The 22150-nt window shown below is 45.9% G+C and overlaps 1 protein-coding gene across 2 annotated transcripts in view; it reads right to left on the bottom strand.

Moving 5' to 3' along the window:
* The window catches only part of prdx4 (peroxiredoxin 4), a 42099-nt gene extending 20243 nt beyond the window's left edge, over window positions 1–21856 (bottom strand). For both annotated transcript variants that reach the window (XM_070894168.1, XM_070894166.1), the window contains exons 1-2: window positions 21630–21856; window positions 2324–2441 (exon numbers count right to left, since the gene is read on the bottom strand). In XM_070894168.1, the coding sequence (XP_070750269.1) occupies window positions 2324–2441; window positions 21630–21831 (320 nt within the window). In that variant the 5' untranslated portion in view covers window positions 21832–21856. The remainder of the gene's footprint in view (window positions 1–2323; window positions 2442–21629) is intronic.
* Between the last annotated feature and the right edge of the window lie 294 nt (window positions 21857–22150).

Raw genomic sequence — 22150 nt, 5'->3', positions numbered from 1 at the left:
GAAATAAACCCTTACTATCCGCTATGTCCAGGCCCCTCAATATTTTGCACACCTCAATGAGGTCTCCTTTCAAACTCCTCTGTTCCAATGAGAACAAACCCAGCCTATCCAATCTGTCCTCATGACTAAGATTCTCCATTCTAGGCAGCATCCTAGTAAATCTCCTCTGCAACCTCTCTAGTGCAATCACGTCCTTCTTATAATACGCCGACCAGAACTGCGCGCAGTACTCCAGTTGTGGCCTAACCAAAGTATTATACAATTTAAGCATAACCTCCCTGCTCTTATATTCTATGCCGCGGCCAATAAAGGCAAGCATTCCGTATGCCTTCTTAACCACCTGGCCTGCTATTTTCAGGGATTTGTGGACAAGCACTCCAAGGTCCCTTTGTTCATCTACACTATTAAGTGGCCTACCGCTTAATGTGTATACCTTTTCCTTATTAGCCCTCCCAAAGTGCATCACTTCATACTTCTCTGAATTAAATTCCATTTGCCACTGCTCTGCCCACCTGACCAGTAGATTGATATCCTCCTGCAGACCATGACTTTCCTCTTCATTATCAACCACACAGCTAATTTTAGTGTCATCTGCAAACTTCTTAATCATACTCCCTATATTCAAATCTAAATCGTTGATATATACCACAAAAAGCAAGGGACCCAGAACTAAGCCCTGCGGAACCCCACTGGAAACATCCTTCCAGTCACAAAAACATCCATCAATCATTACCCTTTGCTTCCTACCTCCAAGCCAATTTTGGATCCAACTTGCCACTTTGCAATTTTGGATCCAACATCCCATGGGTTTCAACCTTCATGACCAGTCTACCATGCGGGACCTTATCAAAAGCTTTGCTAAAGTCCATATATACTACATCGTAACCACTACACTCATCGACCCTCTTGGTTACCTCCTCAAAAAATTCAATCAGGTTAGTCAAACACGATCTTCCCTTAACAAATCCATGCTGACTGTACCTAATTAATCCTTGCCTATCCAAATGTAGATTTATCTTGTCTTTCAGGATTTTTTCCAATAATTTCCCCACCACTGAGGTTAGACTGACAGGCCTGTAATTACTCGGCCTATCCCTTTCTCCCTTCTTAAACCTCCAGGATTAAAAAGAAAAATACACCGTGATTAAAAGCTGAGCAAACTCGTGGCTCCGACCTCTTTTTCCCCTGCCAGACGTCTGTGCGTGGACGGTGGCGGCTGCCACGGAGTCCTGGCCCAGCTAGCGGAGAAGGGAGAGAGAGAGACACACAGAGAGCGAGCGAGAGCGAGAGCGAGAGCGAGAGCGAGAGCGAGAGCGAGCGCGATCGCCGGTCGCAGTACTCAGATTCCCCAGCACAAGCTCTTGGTCCCCTGCTCTCCCCTCACCGGGTCCTGTTGTATATATCGATGGACTGGCCTGCTGGCTCAACAGTTGCAGTACAACTGCCGGACATGTCCAACCGACTCGACTTCTAGGCACTGCACGAGTAACTTATTCTGCGCAATATTGTAAACTCCAAGTTAGCTGATAGATTTTAGCCAGAGTGCTGATTCACACTGTAGTACAATTACAATGGTGCTGGCTGCCCTTTGGTGCCTAACCTCATTCATTTTTCACCCAAGAGCCTATCTAGCCCATACCTTGAGAGTTAGCAGTCTTGCAAGTGGGGCATCAGAAGCAGGCCCAATTGTTCACACCCAGTGTTGGCCTCCAACTAAGAGATCAACCTTCCAGGATTGTCCTGGATAGACCAGGAATAAAATATTAATCTTGACACAGCGGAGAGCAATTTGGGAGAAAAATCATACAGGCAGTAACATTTGTTTCTTCATTTTCGTTGTGCACTTTTTCTTATTAGTTATGAAAATATTGGAGATGGGGGGGGGGGGGGGGGGGGGAGCGGAGAAAAGGCCATTTTTGACTTATTCAAGCAGAGTGCCGGAACCAACTGACGTGCCAGGTACTCGGTGAAGGAGTCAGGGTTGCAGGGGAAAGAGGGAGACTGGGGCTCTTGAAGGGAAGAGAGGGATTGGGATGGGCGTGGGGACCTGTATTTTCGGCAGTGCTGGGATAGCAGCAGTAACATGGTGAATGGGGGCAGCAGAGAATTTTTACAAAGAAATTACTTGTGTTATGATACAGGAGTCGGTGGAATTTTTAAGAACACGGGAGGGGTGCCTCAGAAGCAAAAAGGTTGAGAACCCCTGCTCTAAACTGTACTGAACCAATGACATGATCAGAATGGGTCTTATCAGTGGTTACAATTTCCCTTCATCACAAATATCACTAACTCACTTACCTCGAGTATTAGTTTTGATACTTACAAATCAAGTGGGTAGAAAAAGAAGACAAGGTATTTGCCTCGATAATCTGCAAGCTTCAGTTCTTTGAATTCTCCATTTATTACTGCTGTCCCTTCCCAGTCTGGCGCAGGTTTTGAAACTAAAATTTAAAAAGACAATTGTGATATATTCACAGAACACAGCTCCTAACATGGCAGGCAGCTCTCTCGGAAGCCTCCAGAATCTGCCTGGTTCTGTTTATTATTAACTATGCAGTTGCAGTACACAATACATCCACATCCACAATGTGGACCTACAAACAATTCAAGCTTACTGACATTACACTGCTCCCTCCTTAGTGAAGAAGCTATCATAACAAACATCATATATAACCTTCATGTTTATACATAACAAAGGATATATAACTTATTTTTTTTAATTATTTACAAATTTAACTTTACCACTTGTTTTCTGTTTCGAAGAGGATACCTTCGCTCTCAAACAGAACCTTCCAAACCTGGTGTCGATTTCACTCATTCGAGGCTCATCCTGAGGAACGTTTTCCTCCACAGAATTTCCTTGATTTTCATTTGAACTCACTAACTTCAGGCTCTTTGTTTTCCTGACTCGGATTCAGACTTTCATTCTGATTCTCTCCTGGATTTGTTTCCAGTACATTTTAGGATTTAGGATTTGCTACTGGTATATCAAAACTATCTGATGAGTCAGAAATAATTGAATCATTACCACCTTCAACTCCTTCCATGTCTGTAGGTAAAATATCAATATGGACAAACCTAACCGCTCCATTATCAAACATCTTTACCAAATATGTGCGAGGACCACATATCTTTACCATTCTTCCTGGTAATCAATTTAATCCTTTATGGTGATGGTTCTTCACTCTCACCCTCTGGTTTAATTTCACACTTCTCTCTTTTACTCTACCTCCATCATGATTCTCTTTCTGTCTTAATTGTGTCTCTTCTACGGACTGTGCCAAGTTTGGTTTTAACAACGAGAATCTGGTTCGTGGCTGTCGTTTGAGAAACAACTCTGCTGGTGTTCTACCAGTAGTTGTATGAGGAGTATTTCGATATGTAATCAAAAAATTAGCCAATTTGTGATCCAATGACAACTGTCGTTTCCTTGGATTTGGACCTAACATTTGTTTTATGAGGGCACATTTTACAATTTGTACAGTGCGCTCTGCTGCACCATTCGAAGCAGGATGGTATGGTGGAACCTTGGAATGTTTCACACCATTTTTGCTCGTGAATTGTGCAAATTCTTCTGAATGAAACTGGTGCATTATCCGAAACAATTTCTTCAGGGAGGCCAAATGAAGAAAATAATTTTCGTAAAATGTCCAATGTTTTACTTGTTATTTTCCACATTGGAAACACCTCAACCCACTTCGAATGGCTATCACAATGAACAATTGTTGTCTTTCTAACTCAGCAAAATCAATATGTAGCCTTTGCCACACCCTGGGAGGCCATTTCCATGGCTATAATGGTACTGGTGGTGGTTGCTTGCTTACCGATTGACATGTCGTACACTGACTCATGATGTACCCTATATCTTTGTCAAGACCTGGCCACCATAAATAACTGCGTGCAAAACTCTTGGTCAAGCACATTCCCAGGTGCTGGTCATGGAGGTCTCCTAATAATTTGGACCGGAATTTATTTGGTATAACCACTCTTGCACCCCATATGATACAATCTTTATCTACTGATAATTCATTCCTACGAAAGAAGAATGGATGAATATCTTTGTCTGTTACCTGGTTTGGCCATCCATTCGCAATATAATCATACATCTTTGACATCACTGGGTCAAGTTTGGTTGCTCTACCAATCTCTTCAGCTGTGACTGGCAGTTCATCAATGTATGAAAAATAAAACACTTCTTCCCTATCGGGTGTAACCTGTGATGGGGAAGGCAATCTAGACATTGCATCAGCATTACTGTGATCAGCTGATCATCTGTATTCAATATCATATGTATATGCTGACAAAATCAAAGCCCATCTCTGCATTCGGGCTGCAGCTAATGTTGGAACTGGGGACTTTGGATGGAGGATTGCTGTCAGGGGCTTATGGTCCGTAACGATGGTAAACGTACGACCATACAAGTATTTGTGAAACTTCTTGACCCCAAAAATTAATGCCAAAGCTTCCCTTTCAATTTGAGCCTAATTACTCTCACTGGCACAGAGTGCGTGAAGCAAAAGCAATTGGTCTCTCCTCCCCACTACTTAATACATGAGAGATTACTGCCCCAACTCCATACGGAGAGGCATCACATGCTAGCTTAATCTCCTTAGATATGTCATAGTGAACTAACATGGTGCTCTCTACCAAATTGCTTTTACACTCCTCGAATGCTGTATTGCATTCTTTTGATCACTTCCAATAGACCTGTTTTTTCCAATAGTTCATTCAGTGGATGTAATACTGTAGCCAAATTTGGTAGGAACTTCCCATAATAGTTCAAAAGACCCAAGAATGAACAAAGTTCAGTGACATTCCTGGGAGTGGGTGCATTTCTAATTGCATCCAATTTTTTCATGGTTGGATGGAAACCATCTTTGTCTACTCTACCCTGAGTACTCCAAAGTTTTTAAATAACTCTCACTTACGAGCAGACACTCGTACTCTGTACTTCTCTAGCCGTTTGAGGATTTCATTCAATATGTTATTAAGAATTTGCCTATTGGTGCTGAAATTATTATGTCATCCAAATAACATATTACCCCTTCAATACCTTGCAAAATCTGGTTCATCGCCACTTGGAATATGGTAGCCTATTAAATTGATAGAGGTCTAAATGAGTATGTATAGTCAAACATGACTTGGACTCCACATCTAGTTCAAGCTGTAAGTAAGCATTCGTAAGATCCAGTTTTGAGAAGATCTGACCACCTGTCAGTGTCGTGAACAAATCTTCTATATTCGGAATGTATTGGGGACATTACCCTCTCGAAACTGGTTTACGGCTACTTTATAATCACCACACAATCTTACCTTACCATCGGACTTGGGTACAACAACAATAGGTGTAGCCCAATTACATCGATCTATCTTCCAAATAATGTTCAGTCTCTAGTCTTTTGAGTTCTTGCTCAACTTTCTCCTTGAGTGCATATGGTATGGAACGTGGCTTGTAGTAAACCAATCTAGCGTCCTTCTGTACCCTGACACTCGCCTTGAATCGGACTGCCCGATTCGCAGAACACCTTCAGATACTGCTTGATAACCTCAGCCGTTGATGAAAATCTCACTTCCACACAGAAAATTTTACTCCAATCCAGCTTCAGTGAGCTCGACCAAATTCTTCCTAGTAAGGCAGACTTTTCTCCTTTCACTACTATTAGAGGAAAGTTCTGAAATTGATCTTTATATTTCACCGGTACAGTGATACGACCTACCACAGGAATTTTCTCTCCCGAGTAGCCTTGCAGCTCTATCTTGGATTTCTCCAGTTGAAAATCACACAATTTGTCACGATATAGTGACTCCGGTACTACACTCACGGATGCACCAGTGTCAATTTCCATTGGTATCTTGAATCCTGCAACATCTATGTGGATTTTGATGCTTTCTGAATCGCTGTCCGTTAACCTCGTGCTCCTGATGACGTGTAACTAACATCTCCTCGTCCTGTTGTTGTTCTTCCATGCTATGTAGTCTCTTGGGATTTCTACTCATAGCTTTGAACGCTGGACTCATAGCTTTGGAAGCTGGTTTACCCTTCAGTCGGCATGCCTTCGCAAGATGCCCAGTCTTCCTGCAGAAGAAACACTCTGCCTTCACGTATGGACAACTTTGAGCAATGTGTTGTCCCAGGCACCTAGAGCACGAATTCTGTTAGAATTTCCAGTTTCTGAGACTTTGGGCCCCCACCGTCTTTTACCTTGAACCTGCAGGTGAGTTACCTCGGTTGACTGACGACCGTAATTATTATTTAATTCTCGGGAATATTGTTCGGCCATGCCCATCGACCTCGCTATCTGACAAGCAATCTCAAAAGTCAAGTCATCCGTCGTCAATAACTTCCTTCTGCTCGCATCATTTTTCACCCCATAAACAAAACGATCCCATAATGCTCGGTTTTGAAAGTTTCCAAAATTACAGTGCATCGATAGCTTTTTTAATGCTACGAAGTAATCACGGATACTTTCATCAGCCTTTTAATTCCGAATCCTGAAACGATAGCTTTCAGCAATTTCTAACGGTTTGGGGTTATAGTGCTGCTCCAGCTTTGTTAAAATCTCTTTAAGCGTTGTGTCCTTTGGCTCGTCAGGCACAAGCAGATTTACAAGGGTTTCGTATAATGCTGGATCCGCCTCCGATAAGAAGATCGCTTTCTTACGTTCCAACACAGCCTGGTTCTGGACTGCATTGTCTGGATCTTCGATTATGTTATTTGCAGTGAAATACATTCCTAGCCGATCCACATTCGCTTTAAAATGCTCCCGGTCGTGTCTATATTCCCCCAAATGTCCCAATACACCTGCCATTTTAATCTCTAGCTGTTCACACCGTGTGCTGTATTTTACCTCAGATTTTGTAGCTTTTTTCCAAAGACAGAAACTTCCAAAGTCTCTGTCGGCTGGCTGAATCCTTCGCCAACAAAATTTAAGCTTTAAATCATCCGAAAAATCCCATCTCAATCGCCAAATGTGATATATTCACAGAGCACAAGCACACACAGCTCTTAACATGGCAGGCAGCTCTCTCGGAAGCCTCCGGAAATCTGCCTGGTTCCGTTTATTATTAACTATGCAGTTGCAGTACACAATACGTCCACATTCACAGTGGCGCTACAAACAATTCAAGCTTACAGACATTACAATACATACATTTTGCAGCACACTTCAGGTTAACCGCTTTAGTGGAATTTCAAAAATTCAACACACAACTTAGTCATTATGTTGGACTTCAGTGTAAAATTCACATTCAACTTTTGTTTCCACAATAATGGACTTACAGAATCCAATGATATGTACACAAAGAATGCCTCAATTAATTTCCCCTTTACATCGGTGCCTGACTAAAATAGTTCCACATGTGCCCAGGGTCCTCTGGTATCTCATTTAGAGTGGCCATGAACCATGTTTGAGCCTCAATGGACCAAGGGGACAGGCCATTTGACTAAATGAGGGGGGTGGAAAAAGGAGGGGATCGTGAATCTCAGCCAAAGCAGGATACGGGCGAGGTTAAGAATCAACCAAAGCTGAACTTTTTTTTAATAATTGGTTTTATTGACATGAAGATGCAACGGTTTTACAGATCGAGGTGCTTGCTTTATCCAAGAATATAACACAGAAGATTGTTCGATCCTTTTTTCTGAGAGACTGAAGTGTTCATTCTTCAAGACATCTTCTTTAAACTGCTTCTTGTTCAGTCTCCTAGAAATCACTAAATTTTTTTCGCTCCTTGCTGCTGTAAAACAGTTCACTGGTTCATTGGAATTCAGAAGAATGAGAGGTGATCTTATAGAAACGTATAAGATTATGAGGGGGCTTGACAAGGTGGACGCCGAGAGGATATTTCCACTGATGGGGGAGACTAGAACGAGAGGGCACGATCTTAGAATAAGAGGCCGCCCATTTAGAAATGAGATGGAGAAATTTCTCCTGAGGGTTGTGAATCTGTGGAATTCGCTGCCTCAGAGAGCTGTGGAAGCTGGGACATTAAATAAATTTAAGACAGAAATAGACAGTTTCTTAAACGATAAGGGGATAAGGGGTTTTGGGGAGTGGGCAGGGAAGTGGAGCTGAGTCCATGATCAGATTAGCCATGATCTTATTGAATGGCAGAGCAGGCTAGAGGGGCCGTATGGCCTACTCCTGTTCCTATTTCTTATGTTATGTATTCCTTCTCACGCCTGGAGAAGTTTTTGTTATTGGTTTCATTATTTCAAACCTTGTCCTCATCTCCCTGAAACTACAGCAAGTCTCTTGAACACAGCAGTTAGTCTTTAACAGTCTGAAGGAATAACCAGTGAAGCTTTCGAACCTGGTCAACTTCACAGCATGCCTTTGGATTTTGGTCAAGTTGAACAGTTCAGTGTTCCTTTGTTCACCCTCAAAGCCTCCCTGATAAAGTGCGACATCCCCACTGACACCTGGGAGTCCCTGGCTAAAGACCACCCTAAGTGGAGGAAGTGCATCCAGGAGGGCGCTAAGCACCTCGAGTCTCGTCGCCAAGAGCATGCAGAAACCAATCGCAGGCAGCGGAAAGAGCGTGTGGCAAACCAGTCCCACCCACTCTTTCCCTCAACGACTGAATGTCACAGGTGAGGCAGAGACTGTGGACTGCTCAGCCACCCAAGGACTCATTTTTTTTTTTTTAAAAAGAGTGGAAGCAAGTCTTCCTCGATTCCGAGGGACTGATGATGATGATATCTCGAACCAAATTCTGCTCTTTTAAGCAAACAATCCAGGGTTTCTAGCCCATTCTTTTAGTTTTCCTTAAATACAGGTATTAAAAGTTCATATTGAAAAGTTCAAAATCCTTCAGATCACAACCAGGAACCTTGACCAATTTCCCCTCCTTGAAACTGACACCAAGAACTGCAGTGTCCCTGCCACTGGACTAGTGAAGACTACCTTTCGATAGGGGTCAAATCGAGGACCATCTTGGTCGGTATGGCTCAGCAGGTCACTGTGCCATTAGTGAATCCACTGTCAATTCCAGCCATAGGATGGACAGTCATAATGTTCCATTGGGATGTTTCAGCACCCACCATAATGCTGAAAAATATTATATAAGTTGTGTATTAAACACAACTTATATATTTCAGTGTTTATAATATTGAGAACCAACAATGCATCATCTGAAAATCTTCGTGTTTCGTGCTCCTCTCCTTCACTTGTGCGCCGAGACTTTCAGAAGTTGCCAGGGCTTGGTTTTCCACTGCTGCCACGGCCAGTTACTGATCCCAGAGTTCCAGGGTCAATTAGGTCCTGCAACCCCATCTGCAAGAGTTATTCATGTAATTTTTTTGAATTATCGAAATAACATGTCCTCCTCCAATGGCTGAAGCTCTGCAATCAATTTGCTAGGTCTGGGGTTGATCCACAACATGCGGCAACAGATGAAGCCAAAGAGATATTCTACTCCAGCCTCGAATAATCCCGTGTCTCTACGGATGACAAACTGATCCTCCTCAACGACTTCAACACCAGAGTCGATAAGGACACAGATCTCTGGGGAGGCGTGATCGGCAGAGAGGGGGGGTAGGGAAACCAACTCCAGCGGTACTCTGCTCTTGTCAAAATGCCTAAAACACGAACACCGTATTCCGTCAGAGGGACAAGTACAAGGACATCATGGCAACACCCTCGCTCCAAACATTGGCTCCTGCTCGACAAAGTCATCGTTCGAACGAGGGATCGCAAGGATGTGCGCATCACCATGACAGGAGCCGACGACTGTTGGACTGACCACCACCTAATCTGCTCCGTCATCAACATTAATATAGTCCTCATAGCGACAGTAGCAACGCCACAGAAAAAAATCAACACCGGGGCGTTCAAAGATCCAGCTAAGAGAGCTCTATACAGCCAGCACCTCACTGCCAACCTGGAGACTCTCGATGACCCCAAGACGCAGAGTGCCCACAGCGTTTGGTTTGCCCTCAAGGCCTCCATAACCAGCGCCTGCAAAGAGACGCTCGGTCATTCAACCAGAAAACACCAGGACTGGTTTGATGAGAATGACCAGGAGATCCAGGAGCTAATAAGCCGCAGGTGCAGGGCATTTCTGAACTTAAAGCAATAACCCAACTTGGGAGCAGCAAAGCAGCTGTACAGACGGCTGAAGGCCGAGGTCCAACAAAAAACCTGGGACCTAAAGAACAGATGGTGGGTGGAGAAAGCACAGGAGATTCAGCAGCTGGCTGACAGCCATGATGTGCGAGGATTCTTCACCGCAGTCAAGTCCACCTACGGCCCAAGGCCCCACCCCACTGCTGGCCAACAATGGGGAGACACTCATCAAGGACACCAATGCAGTCAGGGCCCGCTGGAAGGAGCACTTCGAAGATCTCCTTAATCGAGACTCTACCTTTGACATGAGTGTCCTCGACTCCATCCCGCAGCATGCTACCCGCTACTATCTCAGCAAAACCCCAGCCCTGCTCGAGGTAGAAAAGGTCATCTGTCAACTCAAGAACAACAAGGCACCGGGGGCAGATGGAAACCTCAATGAGGCAGTAAAGTATTGCGGAGAGGCACTATTGGCTCGAATGCATGACCTCATCTCTCCCATCTGGAAGGAAGAGAGCATGCCGGGAGATCTCAGAGATGCCGTAATCATGACCATCTTTAAAAAGGGGGACATGTCCGACTGCGGCAACTACAAGGAATCTCCCTGCTATCGGCCACAGGGAAAATAATCGCTAGAATCCTCCTCAACCATCTTCCCCCTGTGGCTGAAGAGCTGCTCCCAGAGTCAATGCAGATTCCGTCCACTAAGGGGTACAACGGACATGATCTTCATGACGCGACGACGTCAAGAGAAGAGAAATGCAGGGAACAGCACCAACCCTTGTACATGGCCTTCTTTGACCTCACAAAGGCCTTTGACACTGTTAACCACAAGAGACGATGGAGCGTCCTCCTCTATTTCGGCTGCCCCCAAAAGTTTGTCACCATCCTCCGCCTGCTCCACGACGACATGCAGGCCGCGATCCTGACCAACAGATCCATTACAGACCCAATCCACGTCCAGACCAGGGTCAAGCAGGGCTACGACATTGCGCCAACCCTCTTAATCTTCCTCGCTGCCATGCTCTATCTCACTCTCAACAAGTTCCCTGCTGGAGTGGAACTACACGATAGAACCAGTGAGAACCTTTTCAACCTTCCTCGCCTCCAGGCTAGATCCAAGACTGTCCCATCCTCTGTCGTCGAACTACAGTACGCAGACAACGCTTGCATTTGTGCACAGAGGCTGAACTCCAAGCCATCATCAACATCTTTACCGGGGCATACCAAAGCATGGGCCTTACACTAAACATCCATAAGACAAAGGTCCTCCACCAACCTGACCCCGCCACACAGCACTGCCCCCCCCCCCCCGGTCATCAAAATCCATGACGCGGCCTTGGACAACGTGGACCACTTTCCTACGTCGAGCGCTTACTATCAGCAAGGGCAGACATCGACGACGAGGTTCAACACCACCTCCAGTGTGCCAGCACAGTCTGCAGGCGCCCGAGGAAGTGTGTTCGAGGATCAGGCCCTCAAATCTGACACCAAGCTTATGGTCGACAGGGATGTAGTGATACCCGCCCTCCTATATGGCTCAGATACGTGGACCATATACAGCAGCCACCTCAAATCGCTGGAGAAATACCACCAACTATATCTTCGCAAGATTCTGCACATCCCCTGGGAGTATAGACGCACCAACGTCGGTATTCTTGATCAGGCCAACATCCCCTGCATCGAAGCACTGACCACACTCGACCAGCTCTGTTGGGTGGGCCACATTGTCCGCATGCCCGACAAGACTCCCAAAGCAAGCACTCTACTCGGAACTCCTACACGGCAAGCAAGCCCCAGGTGAGCAGAGGAAACGTTTCAAGGACACCCTCAAAGTCTCCCTGATAAAGTGCAATATCCCCACTGACACCTGGGAGTCCCTGGCCAAAGACAGCCCTAAGTAGAGGAAGAGCATCCGGGAAGGCGCTGAGCATCTCGTGTCTCATCGCCGAGAGCATGCAGAAACCAAGCGCAGGCAGAAGGAGCGTGCGGCAAACCAGACTCCCCACCAGCCCTTTCAACCACTGTCTGTCCCACCCGTGACAGAGACTGTAATTCCTGTATTGGATTGTATAGTCACCTGAGAACTCACTTTTAGAGTGGGGAAGCAAGTCATCCTCGATTTCGAGGGATTGCTTATGAATGATGACTTGTGGCTGTGTTGAAAGGGGGTAGAGTTTGTATTCCCCCTCGACTCCGTTCATATTCAAATGCCATCCCTCGCTGACCTATTGTGTATCCACAGGACAACCATTTAGTGGGACGTGTCCAGAAAAAGTTCAAGAATCACTGGGGTAAGAAATACATCTAATTTCGGCTGCAGACTGCACCTCCAGTCCATGTTGGACTTGACCGAGCTGTAGGGTCGAAATCCTTCAGCTCTGGAAGGCCTTACTGTAAGAATTTAACATCTTGGGGATCTTCCAAAGTCATTTGGTCCCATTTTGGGAGGGAAGAGAGATTTGAGAGGGCACTGATCTGTGACATGTGGATGTCAAATTGTATAAAGACACTCCCAATTGGGACAGCGGGCTCAGGTACAGGCAACTCTCGATTATCCGCACATGGATGCAACGGGAAACCATTGTAACTGCATTTAAAATTCCGCGTGCGCGTTGCTGCAGCCACTGTCTCTCACGGCTGCCGTGATGTCGGAAGTCCTTTCGGCCCGGGAAGGCATCGGGCCGGTGCGTTCGGAGTCCTTTCGGCCCGGGAAGGCAGCGCGCTCCAGAACTCCGGAGCTAGACAATCTCCTCCTCAAGGCCACCTGCATGCATGCCGATAATGTCCGTACTTAACTGCCTTGTAACTGTTTGTAGCCGATTTCACTGAAGTTTTAACTTTGTCAACTCGCTCTAACAGAAAAATTATTTACCCGGCATAGCACAATCCCCGAGGCACCCGGATAATCGAAAGTTGCCTATACATATGAAATTTGATAAAACACAGGTTTAGAGTAAATACCCTGTTCCTCAAGACAAGGAGGTAATTGACTTTGGGCAATAGTGTAAAACGAGCGATATTGATTCAGCTGCCCATTATACAATAGAATTGAAAAATCAGGAGAAATATATAGCAAGCGGCTGAATCCATATCATCTATTTTACTCTAACAACCAAAGTCAACATTATTCCTAAGCAGTCAGAGATGGAACTTGTAGGGGCAGTGGATGTTTGCACAAACAGCAGTCCAAATGATCACCACAAATCAGACTTTATTTCCATATAATTCGGTATTCCAAGGTACCTTTCTGGTTAGCATGCATCGAGCACTCTCCTTATTGTGTTCCTTCAATTGACTGATGGCCCATAAACTGCAGGCATTTGGGCAGGACTGCTTTGTGAGGAAACATCTCAGTTTCAAAGGGGCATGTATGGAAACTTGAATGGAATTATGTTTCACACTTCCAATCCATTAACCCCATGTTATAAAATGCCACGGGAGCTTCCGATTAGGTTTTAACACGATTCTCCTTTACTACAGAAAATGATGCAATAAATGCAAGCCTTGAATCAGTCACAAAACAGTTAATATATGGCACAAGTTTTCAAATTGGGATTGACCAGGTCATTGTCATGGAGTTCAACCAAATCAAAACCTGGAACATACCACTGGCAACTTGCTTCTCCTTGCTCTCTCCTTCTCCCTGGTTATTCTGAACTTCATTCCAATGCAGCATGCCCCTGCCATGGGTTCCAAGAAGGTACACAGTAGGTGAAGCACACTGATGACCTTATCTACAGACATGGCGTATTGAGATAGTAGCAAAGGCTCCTGTATCACATCTAGCTTGAGTGGTTATTGCAAAGCAACCTGCTCCATTGAGTGCTCAACTTCCATATATTGTGATCAGAAAGAAGCAAACCACTTTTTCAGTAGTACTGTTGGGATCTTCTATGAGCAGTTTACTTCTAAGTTTCAACACAACATCCTGTGCCTCAGAAATCAAGTAGCATCCACTCAACCTCACGCAGGGTCCAAACTACGTGGAGAGAAATCCAGAATCAGTTAACAGACTTTGCACTCTTGCAGGCCGTCCATGATTCAGACAGGTGAGTTGCCTGCCATTGGAGACGGCGGCCAGCCAATGGGGTTAGTATGCTACACATGGAAAAGTATTATTTGCATGGATTTGCTATTTTGACAGAAGGCAAGATTAATTTTTTGCAACAGTGAATAGCTTTGTTCACTCCAAAAAGTTGGACAGCAACAAATGCTCTGCCACATGCACACATCATGCATTAAAGTGTCATGGACAAACTACACGGTGCACAAGCAGGGCAATGAGATGGAAGACTCTCGAACAATATTATTTTAGTGCCAGTAAAGACGAGTGCCAAAGTCAAGTCCTTGCAAGCAACTGGATTTAGGAGCTGTAACCAGAGGCCTCCTGTATCACATCTATGTTCAATGGTTACTGCAGGATAATAACTTTTATTTATATAGCACCTTTAACTTAGTAAGACGTCCCAAGGCGCTTCACAACAATTTTACAACACGTTAGATATTGACCATTGAGGGAAAGAGAGAAAAATCAGGAGAAGGAAGTGTAAAAAGAGGTTAAAGGCTCGGGTCTGAAACATTCCATGCCTGCAGTTATGTACCAGTACTCTCAAAAAGCAAATCGCCAATGTTTCTTCAACAGTACCTCCCAAACCCACTTGTGTATCTGTAAAGCATGCACTCCCATGTTCCGCCACCAGGGAGCGCATCCCCTGAAGTCCCAAGGGATCCCAGCATCCCTTGGGAGCACTGTATATAAGCCGGCCCCTAAGGCCCGTCACTCACTCTGGAGTATCTTAATAAAGACTGAGGTCACTGTTACTTTAACCTCCCTGTACGCAGCCTCATCAGACTTCCACCACCTAGAAGGACAAGGGCAGCAGGTGCATGGGAACATCATAACCTCCAAGTCACACACTATCCGGACTTGGACATATATTCGCATTCTTTCATCGACACTGGGTTAAAATCCTGGAACTCCCTACCCAACAGCATTGTTGTAGTACCTTCATCACATGGACTGCAGCGGTTTCAGGTGGCTTAGCACCACATCCGAGGCCAACTAGGGATGGGCAATAAATGCCAGTCTTGTTCATGATGCCCACTTCCCTTGTTGGTTAAACTTTCCTATATGGTGGCCTTCCTTTGAACAACTGAATACCCTTTTGCAATGCCTTGACTTCATGTGCCTCAGCAACCAGGTAGCATCCTTATGGCAAAAGTTCTTACTACCTTACACGGCATTAAAATATTTCCAAGTAGTGTGGCCTTTGTTTCAGTAGTGAAAGCACCATCACTTGGCATCTGCAATTCCTATAGGAACACTTTGTCTCAGTTTGACAGCAATGGGAGAATATGACTGATCAGGAGCTTCTTCACATCCCCAATTGTAACAACCTTGCAGAAAACCTTGAAGAACAGCCAATCAAACTTGCATATGATGAAGCAAGCGAAGAATCTGATGAAATTTAGGGCAGATGTCAGGAAGTATTCCTTTACAGAGAGTAATGAATGGCAACTTGCATTTATAGTGACCTATAACGTAGAAAAAGGTCCCAATGCACTTCAAAACCGTAATCAGAAATAAATGAATGCCAAACAGAGGAGAACCAAAAGCTGGTCAAACAGATGGCATTAGGGAGGCGCAATGGAAGAGAGAAAATGGGTAAAGCGGGTGGTGGGGGGGGGGGGAGGAATGGATGGATAAAAGGCCGGAGTAGGAGGTAGAGAAAGTATGGCAGTGGAAGGGGGGAGATTGTGGGGCTGGGAGATAGGGAAGGGCACATAAGGGATCCAAACACAAAGACAAGGATTTAAAATTTGAGGCACTGAGGACTAGGTTAACAATATATGTTAACAAGGACACGGGTGATGGGTAAATGGGGCTTGCTACGGGATAGGATACAAGTAGTAGAGTTTTGGATGAACTGAGGTTTATCCAAAAGTGGAGGATGGAAAGCCGGCCAGAACAGCAATGGAATAATTGAGTCTGCACTTGACAAAGGCATGGATGAGGCATCAGTAACAGGTCGGAGCGATGGGGGCAGAATCATCAACCAGAATGTGTTGTCAGAATGAATGTTTGAGGCAGAGTCGTTGAACTCTCCCAAGAGACAACTAGATTCAAGGTTATTATTCAGGAACAAGTTCAGGCACAGGGCATTCCTAGTTCACATTGCGATTTTGTCAACACGGTTGCCACGTCACCTATGTAGCAGTCACTACACTAAAATAATTCATCATTTATAATGTCTTTGAGATGTTTTAGAGATGTGATGAAGTGCAATACAAGTGTGCAAATGTTTTTAGATCCAGCTGGCAGCAGCATAGTCTTTTCTGAACCAAAAACTACACAAATGCAATCAAAGCTGAGAGTTCATGGGCATTTCTGCCACGTCAACCCTGATTGCTAGATGATTATTTTATACTGCAGATGCTGGAAATCAAACAAACACACAAAATGAATCAAACAAACACACAAAATGAATCAAACAAACACACAAAATGAATCAAACAAACACACAAAATGAATCAAACAAACACAAAATGAATCAAACAAACAAACACACAAAATGCTGGAAACATACAGCAATATGGAAAGGACGGAAGGATTAATGTTTCAAGTCTCAAAATTCTGCGTCAGAACCCCAAGATCTGTAACATTAATCCAGTGACCCCTAAATTTTGTTTTTAATGCAGATATTAGTATTTTGTTTCAAAATGGAAGGAAACTGGACTCCAAAAAAATTGTTTCATTGTCTTTAAGAGTTTTTGACAGAAGCACCTAAATTGACAATGGAGCTATGTTCCTTTGCAGGAGAGGCGAAGAGAAAAGACAAGTCCAGTAAAAGGGTCAAAATGTACGTTTCTCAACCATGCTTTAAACAACTTGCATTTATATAGTGCCTTTAACGTAGTAAAATGTCCCATGGCGCATCACAGGAGTGTTATCAAATAATATTTGACACTGAGCCTCGCAAGGAGATATTACAGCAGGTGACCAAAAGCTTGGCAAAAAAGAGGTAGGTTTTGAGGAAAGAGGTGGAAGGGCCTAGGCAGTTGAAGGCACAGCCGCCAATAGTGGAGCAATTGAAATCGGGGATATGCAAGAGGCCAGGCTTGGAGGAGCAGACATATCTCGGGAGGGTTGTAGGGCTGAAGGAGATGAGAGAGCTAAGGAGGGGCGAGGAATTTGAAAATAAGGATGAGAATTTTAAAAATCAAGGCGTTGCCAGACTGCAGCCAATGTAGGTCAGCAAGCACAGGGGTGATGGGTGAACAGGACTTGGTGCGAGTTAGGAAAGGGCAGCCAAGTTTTAGATGAGCTCAAGTTTATGTCGGATGGAAGCTGAGAGGCCAGCCAGGAGAGCATGAGAATAGTAAAGCCTGAAGGTAATGGATGAGGGTTTCAGCAGATGAGCTGATGCAGGGGCGGAGTCGGGCGATGTTACGGAGGTGGAAGTAGGCAGTCTTGGTGATGAAGTGGATGCGTGGCTGGTAGCTCTTCTCAGGGTCAAACACCAAGGTTGTGAACAATCTGGTTCAGCTCAGGCAGTTGTCAGGGAGAGGGTTAGAGTCAGTAGCTGAGGAACAGAGATTGTAGCAGGGACCAAAGAGACTTCAGTCCTCCCAATATTTAGTTTGAGGATATTTCAGCTCATCCACTACCGGATGCAGACAAGCAGCATGGCAAATCAAATAGTGCAGGGTCCAAAGAGGTGGTGGTGAGGTAGAGTTAGGTATTGTCAGCGTACATGTGGAAACCGACGGGTGTTTTCAGATGACGCCGTCAAGAGGCAGCATGTAGATGAGAAATAGGAGGGGTCCCCATCAGAGGCAACGTTGCGGGAGCAGGAAGAGAAACCATTGCAGGTGATTCTCTGACTACGATAGATAAGAACGGAACCAGGCGAGTGCAGTCCCACCCATCTCACCGACAGTTGACAGGCTTTGGAGGAGGACGGTGTGGTCAACTGCGTCAAAGGCTACACAGACAGGTCGAAAGGACGCAGAGGGATAGTTTACCACGTCACAATGACATTTGTGACTTTACTAAGGGCCATTTCAGTACTGTGGCAGGGGCGGAAACCTGATTGGAGGGATTCAAGTTGGAGGGCTCAGTGGGTAGCACACTCAGTTGTGAGTCGGAAAGTTGTGGGTTCAAGTCCCACTCCAGGGACTTGAGCACATAAATATAGTACATGCTGAGGGAGCACTACACTGTCAGAGGTGCTGTCTTTCAGATGAGACGTTAAACCGAGGTCCTGTCTGCTCTCTCAGGTGGACGTAAAAGATCCCATGGCACTATTTTGAAGAGCAGGGAAGATATCCTTGGTGTCCTGGCCAATATTTATCCTCAATCAACACAACAAAAACAGATTATCTGGTCATCATCACATTACTGTTTGTGGGACCTTGCTCGGTGCAAATTGGCTGCCGCGTTTCCCACATTATCACAATGACTATACTTCAAAAGTACTTCATTGGCTGTAAAGTGCTTTGGGATGTCCAGTGGTCGTGAAAGTCACTATAGAAATTCAAATCTTTCTTGCTTTCTTTCAAACATGGAATTACGGGAAAGAAGGGAATGGATTTGGGAGGCAACACATTCAAGGACTTTGGCGAGGAGAGAGAGGTCGGAGATGGGGGCGATAGTATGCTCGATCAGAAGGATTAAGGGTAGGTTTTTTGAAGAGGGTTGATGATGGGAGATTTGAACACAATGTACACATGGCATTACCATCACCGACTCCTCCATCAACAACATCCTGTGGGATCACCATTGACCAGAAACTTAACGAGACCAGCCACATAATGTGGCCACAAGAGCAGGTCAGAGGCTGGGTATTCTGCGATGAGTGTCTCACCTCCTGACTCCCCAAAGCCTTTCCAACATCTACAAGGCACAAGTCAGGAGTGTGATGGAATACTCTCCACTTGCCTGGACGAGTGCAGCTCCAACAACACAAGAAGCTCGACACCATCCAGGACAAAGCAGCCCGTTTAAATTGGCACCCCATCCACCACCTTAAACATTCACTCCCTCCACCACCGGTGCACCGTGGCTGCAGTGTGTACCATGTACAAGATGCACTGCAGCAACTCACCAAGGCTTCTTCGACAGCATCTCCCAAACCCACAACCTCTACCACCTATAAGGACAAGGGCAGCAAGCACATGGGAACACCACTACCTCCAAGTCACACACCATCCTAACTTGGACATACATCGCACTCCTTCATCGTTACTGTATCAAAATCCTGGAAGTCCCTCCCTAACAGCACTGTGGAAGTACCTTCACCACCACCTTCTCAAGGGCAATTCATAGAATCGTAGAAATTTACATCATATCCACGCTGGCCGACAAAGAGCTATCCAGCCTAATCCCACTTTCCAGCTCTCAGTCCATAGCCCTGTAGGTTACGGCACTTCAAGTGCACATCCAAGTACTTTTTAAATGTGGTGAGTGTTTCTGCCTCAACCACCCATTCAGGCAGTGAGTTCCAGACCTCCACCACCCTCTGGGTGAAGGAATTTCACCTCAAACCCCCTCTTAAATCTATGCCCCCTGGTTATTTACCTCTCTGCTAATAAGAACATAAGAAATAAGAGGAGTAGGCCATACAGCCCCTCGAGCCTGCTCTGCCATTTAATAAGATCATGGCTGATCTGATCATGGACTCAGCTACACTTCCCCACCCGCTCCGCATACCCCTTAACGTTCCTTCCGTGCTGTAAATTTCTACGATTCTATGAACTGCCCTTGAGAAGGTGGTGGTGAGTCACCTTCTTAAACCGCTGCAGTCCGTGTGGTGAAGGTACTCCCACAGTGCTGTTCGGGAGGGAGTTCCAGGATTTTAATGCAGTAACGATGAAGGAGTGCGATATACGTCCAAGTTAGGATGGTGTGTGACTTGGAGGTAGTGGTGTTCCCATGTGCTTGCTGCCCTTGTCCTTATAGGTGGTAGAGGTCGTGGGTTTGGGAGGTGCTGTCGAAGAAGCCTTGGTGAGTTGCTGCAGTGCATCTTGTACATGGTACACACTGTCTACTTCTGTCTTAAATTTATTCAATGTCTCAGCTTCCACAGCTCTCTGAGGCAGCAAATTCCACAGATTTACAACCCTCAGAAGAAATTTCTCCTCATCTGTTTTAAATTGGCGATCCCTTATTCTAAGATCATGCCCTCTAGTTCTAGTCTCCCCCATTAGTGGAAACATCCTCTCTGCATCCACCTTGTCAAGCTCCCTCATAATCTTATACGTTTCGATAAGATCACCTCTCATTCTTCTGAATTCCTACTCAACCTTTCCCCATAAGTCAACCCCCTCATCCCCAGAATCAACCTAGTGAACCTTCTCTGAACTGCCTCCAAAGCAAGTATATCCTTTCGTATGGAAACCAAAACTGCATGCAGTATTCCAGGTGTGACCTCACCAATATCCTGTATAACTGTAGCAAGACTTCCCTGCTTTTATACTCCATCCCTTTGCAATAAAGGCCAAAATTTCATTGGCCTTCCTGATCACTTGCTGTACCTGCATACTAACGGTTTGTGTTTCATGCACAAGTACCCCCAGGTCCCGCTGTACCGAGGCACTTTGCAATCTTTCTCCATTTAAATAATAACTTGCTCTTTGATTTTTTTCTGCCAAAGTGCATGACCTCACACTTTCCAACATTATATTCCATTTGCCAAATTTTTGCCCACTCACTTAGCCTATCTATGTTCTTTTGCAGATTTTTTTGTGTCCTCCTCACACATTGCTTTTCCTCCCATCTTTGTATCGTCAACAAACTTGGCTACGTTACACTCAGTCCCTTCTTCCAAGTCATTAATATAGATTGTAAATAGTTGGGGGTCTCAACACTAATCCCTGCAGCATCTCACTAGTTACTGGTTGCCAACCAGAGAATGAACATCTATCCCGACTCTGTTAGTTAGCCTATCCTCTATCCATCAGTCCCTGGTTGAATCCATCAGTTAAGTAACCAGGGGTGTGAAGTGGTCAGATGTTACACCTCAGAGGGATGTATTTGAGGAGAAGCTCGGTGGGGTGCACGGAGCGGGAGGGCAGGGTGAGGTGAGGTGAAGCAGGCGGGGGAGGCGGCTCGGGTGGACCACAAACACCAGCATCGACCTGTTGCTGTGCTGCAGGGCCGCGGGCCCAGTGAGCGATGTGCAACGTGTCGCGAGTAGCGCCGTTACCCGGGGCACAGTCCCGCCTCGGCAAACAAACCCAAACTGACGGTACAGCCCAGCTGCTCCCTTGCTCCTCCTCACACCCCCGGGTGTCTTAGTCTGCCCCGCCTGAACCTCAAAACAGCAACGACTCCGGCACAGTCCAACACAGCCCGAGGGGTGCGCGCGGCTCTGGCAAGGATCGCTGCCTTCCCGCTCACGTGCGGCGCCGCGCGCACCAGGCCGGGTAACGGTTGCGATTCAAAAATGCAGCCCGCCAGTCCGGGGCGCGAGGTGCGGGTCAACGCGCGTGCGCCAAGCCGCCCGCCTCAGTCCGGGGCCCTGCGGGGGAGGGAGCGGGTCACGACTATTGACTACTCACTCTTGGCTTTGCTGAGGTGCAGCGAGTGGTCGGAGCCTGGCACTCTGAAAGCTTCGCCTGGATACACATGGCCGCCCGCGTAGTGGTGACACTCCTGCTGCGGCGGCTCCTTCTTAGTGGCTTTTTCAGAGGTAAGGGCGTGCGCCAGCAGAGCGGCAATGAGTAGCTGTACCAGCACCGTGTGCGGCCTGCCCGCCTCCATTGTGCTGATTGGCCGTGCGCATGCGTTTCCCCGCCCCCCCGCGCGCGCGGCCCGACCCGACCAATGAGAGGGCGGGGTCAAAGGCTGTGTAACCCCTTCGGCGCCGTCTCTGCGCACAACAACAACAACAACTGGTATTTATATAGCGCCTTTAACGTGGTAAAATGTCTCAAGGCTCTTCACAGGAGTGGTTTTTTTTAAAGACAAAACAAATACATTTCACACCGAGCCACATCAGAAGGAATTAAGGCAGCTTGGTCAAAGTGGTAGGTTTTAAGGAGCTTCTTCAAGGAGGAAAGAGAAGTAGAGAGCTTTAGGG

Source organism: Pristiophorus japonicus, chromosome 11 (genome assembly GCF_044704955.1).
Source record: "Pristiophorus japonicus isolate sPriJap1 chromosome 11, sPriJap1.hap1, whole genome shotgun sequence".
In the NCBI taxonomy this organism is placed as follows: domain Eukaryota; kingdom Metazoa; phylum Chordata; class Chondrichthyes; family Pristiophoridae; genus Pristiophorus; species Pristiophorus japonicus.
Note: the sequence above shows the minus strand (reverse complement) of the source record. Positions and strands in the feature narration are given on the sequence as shown.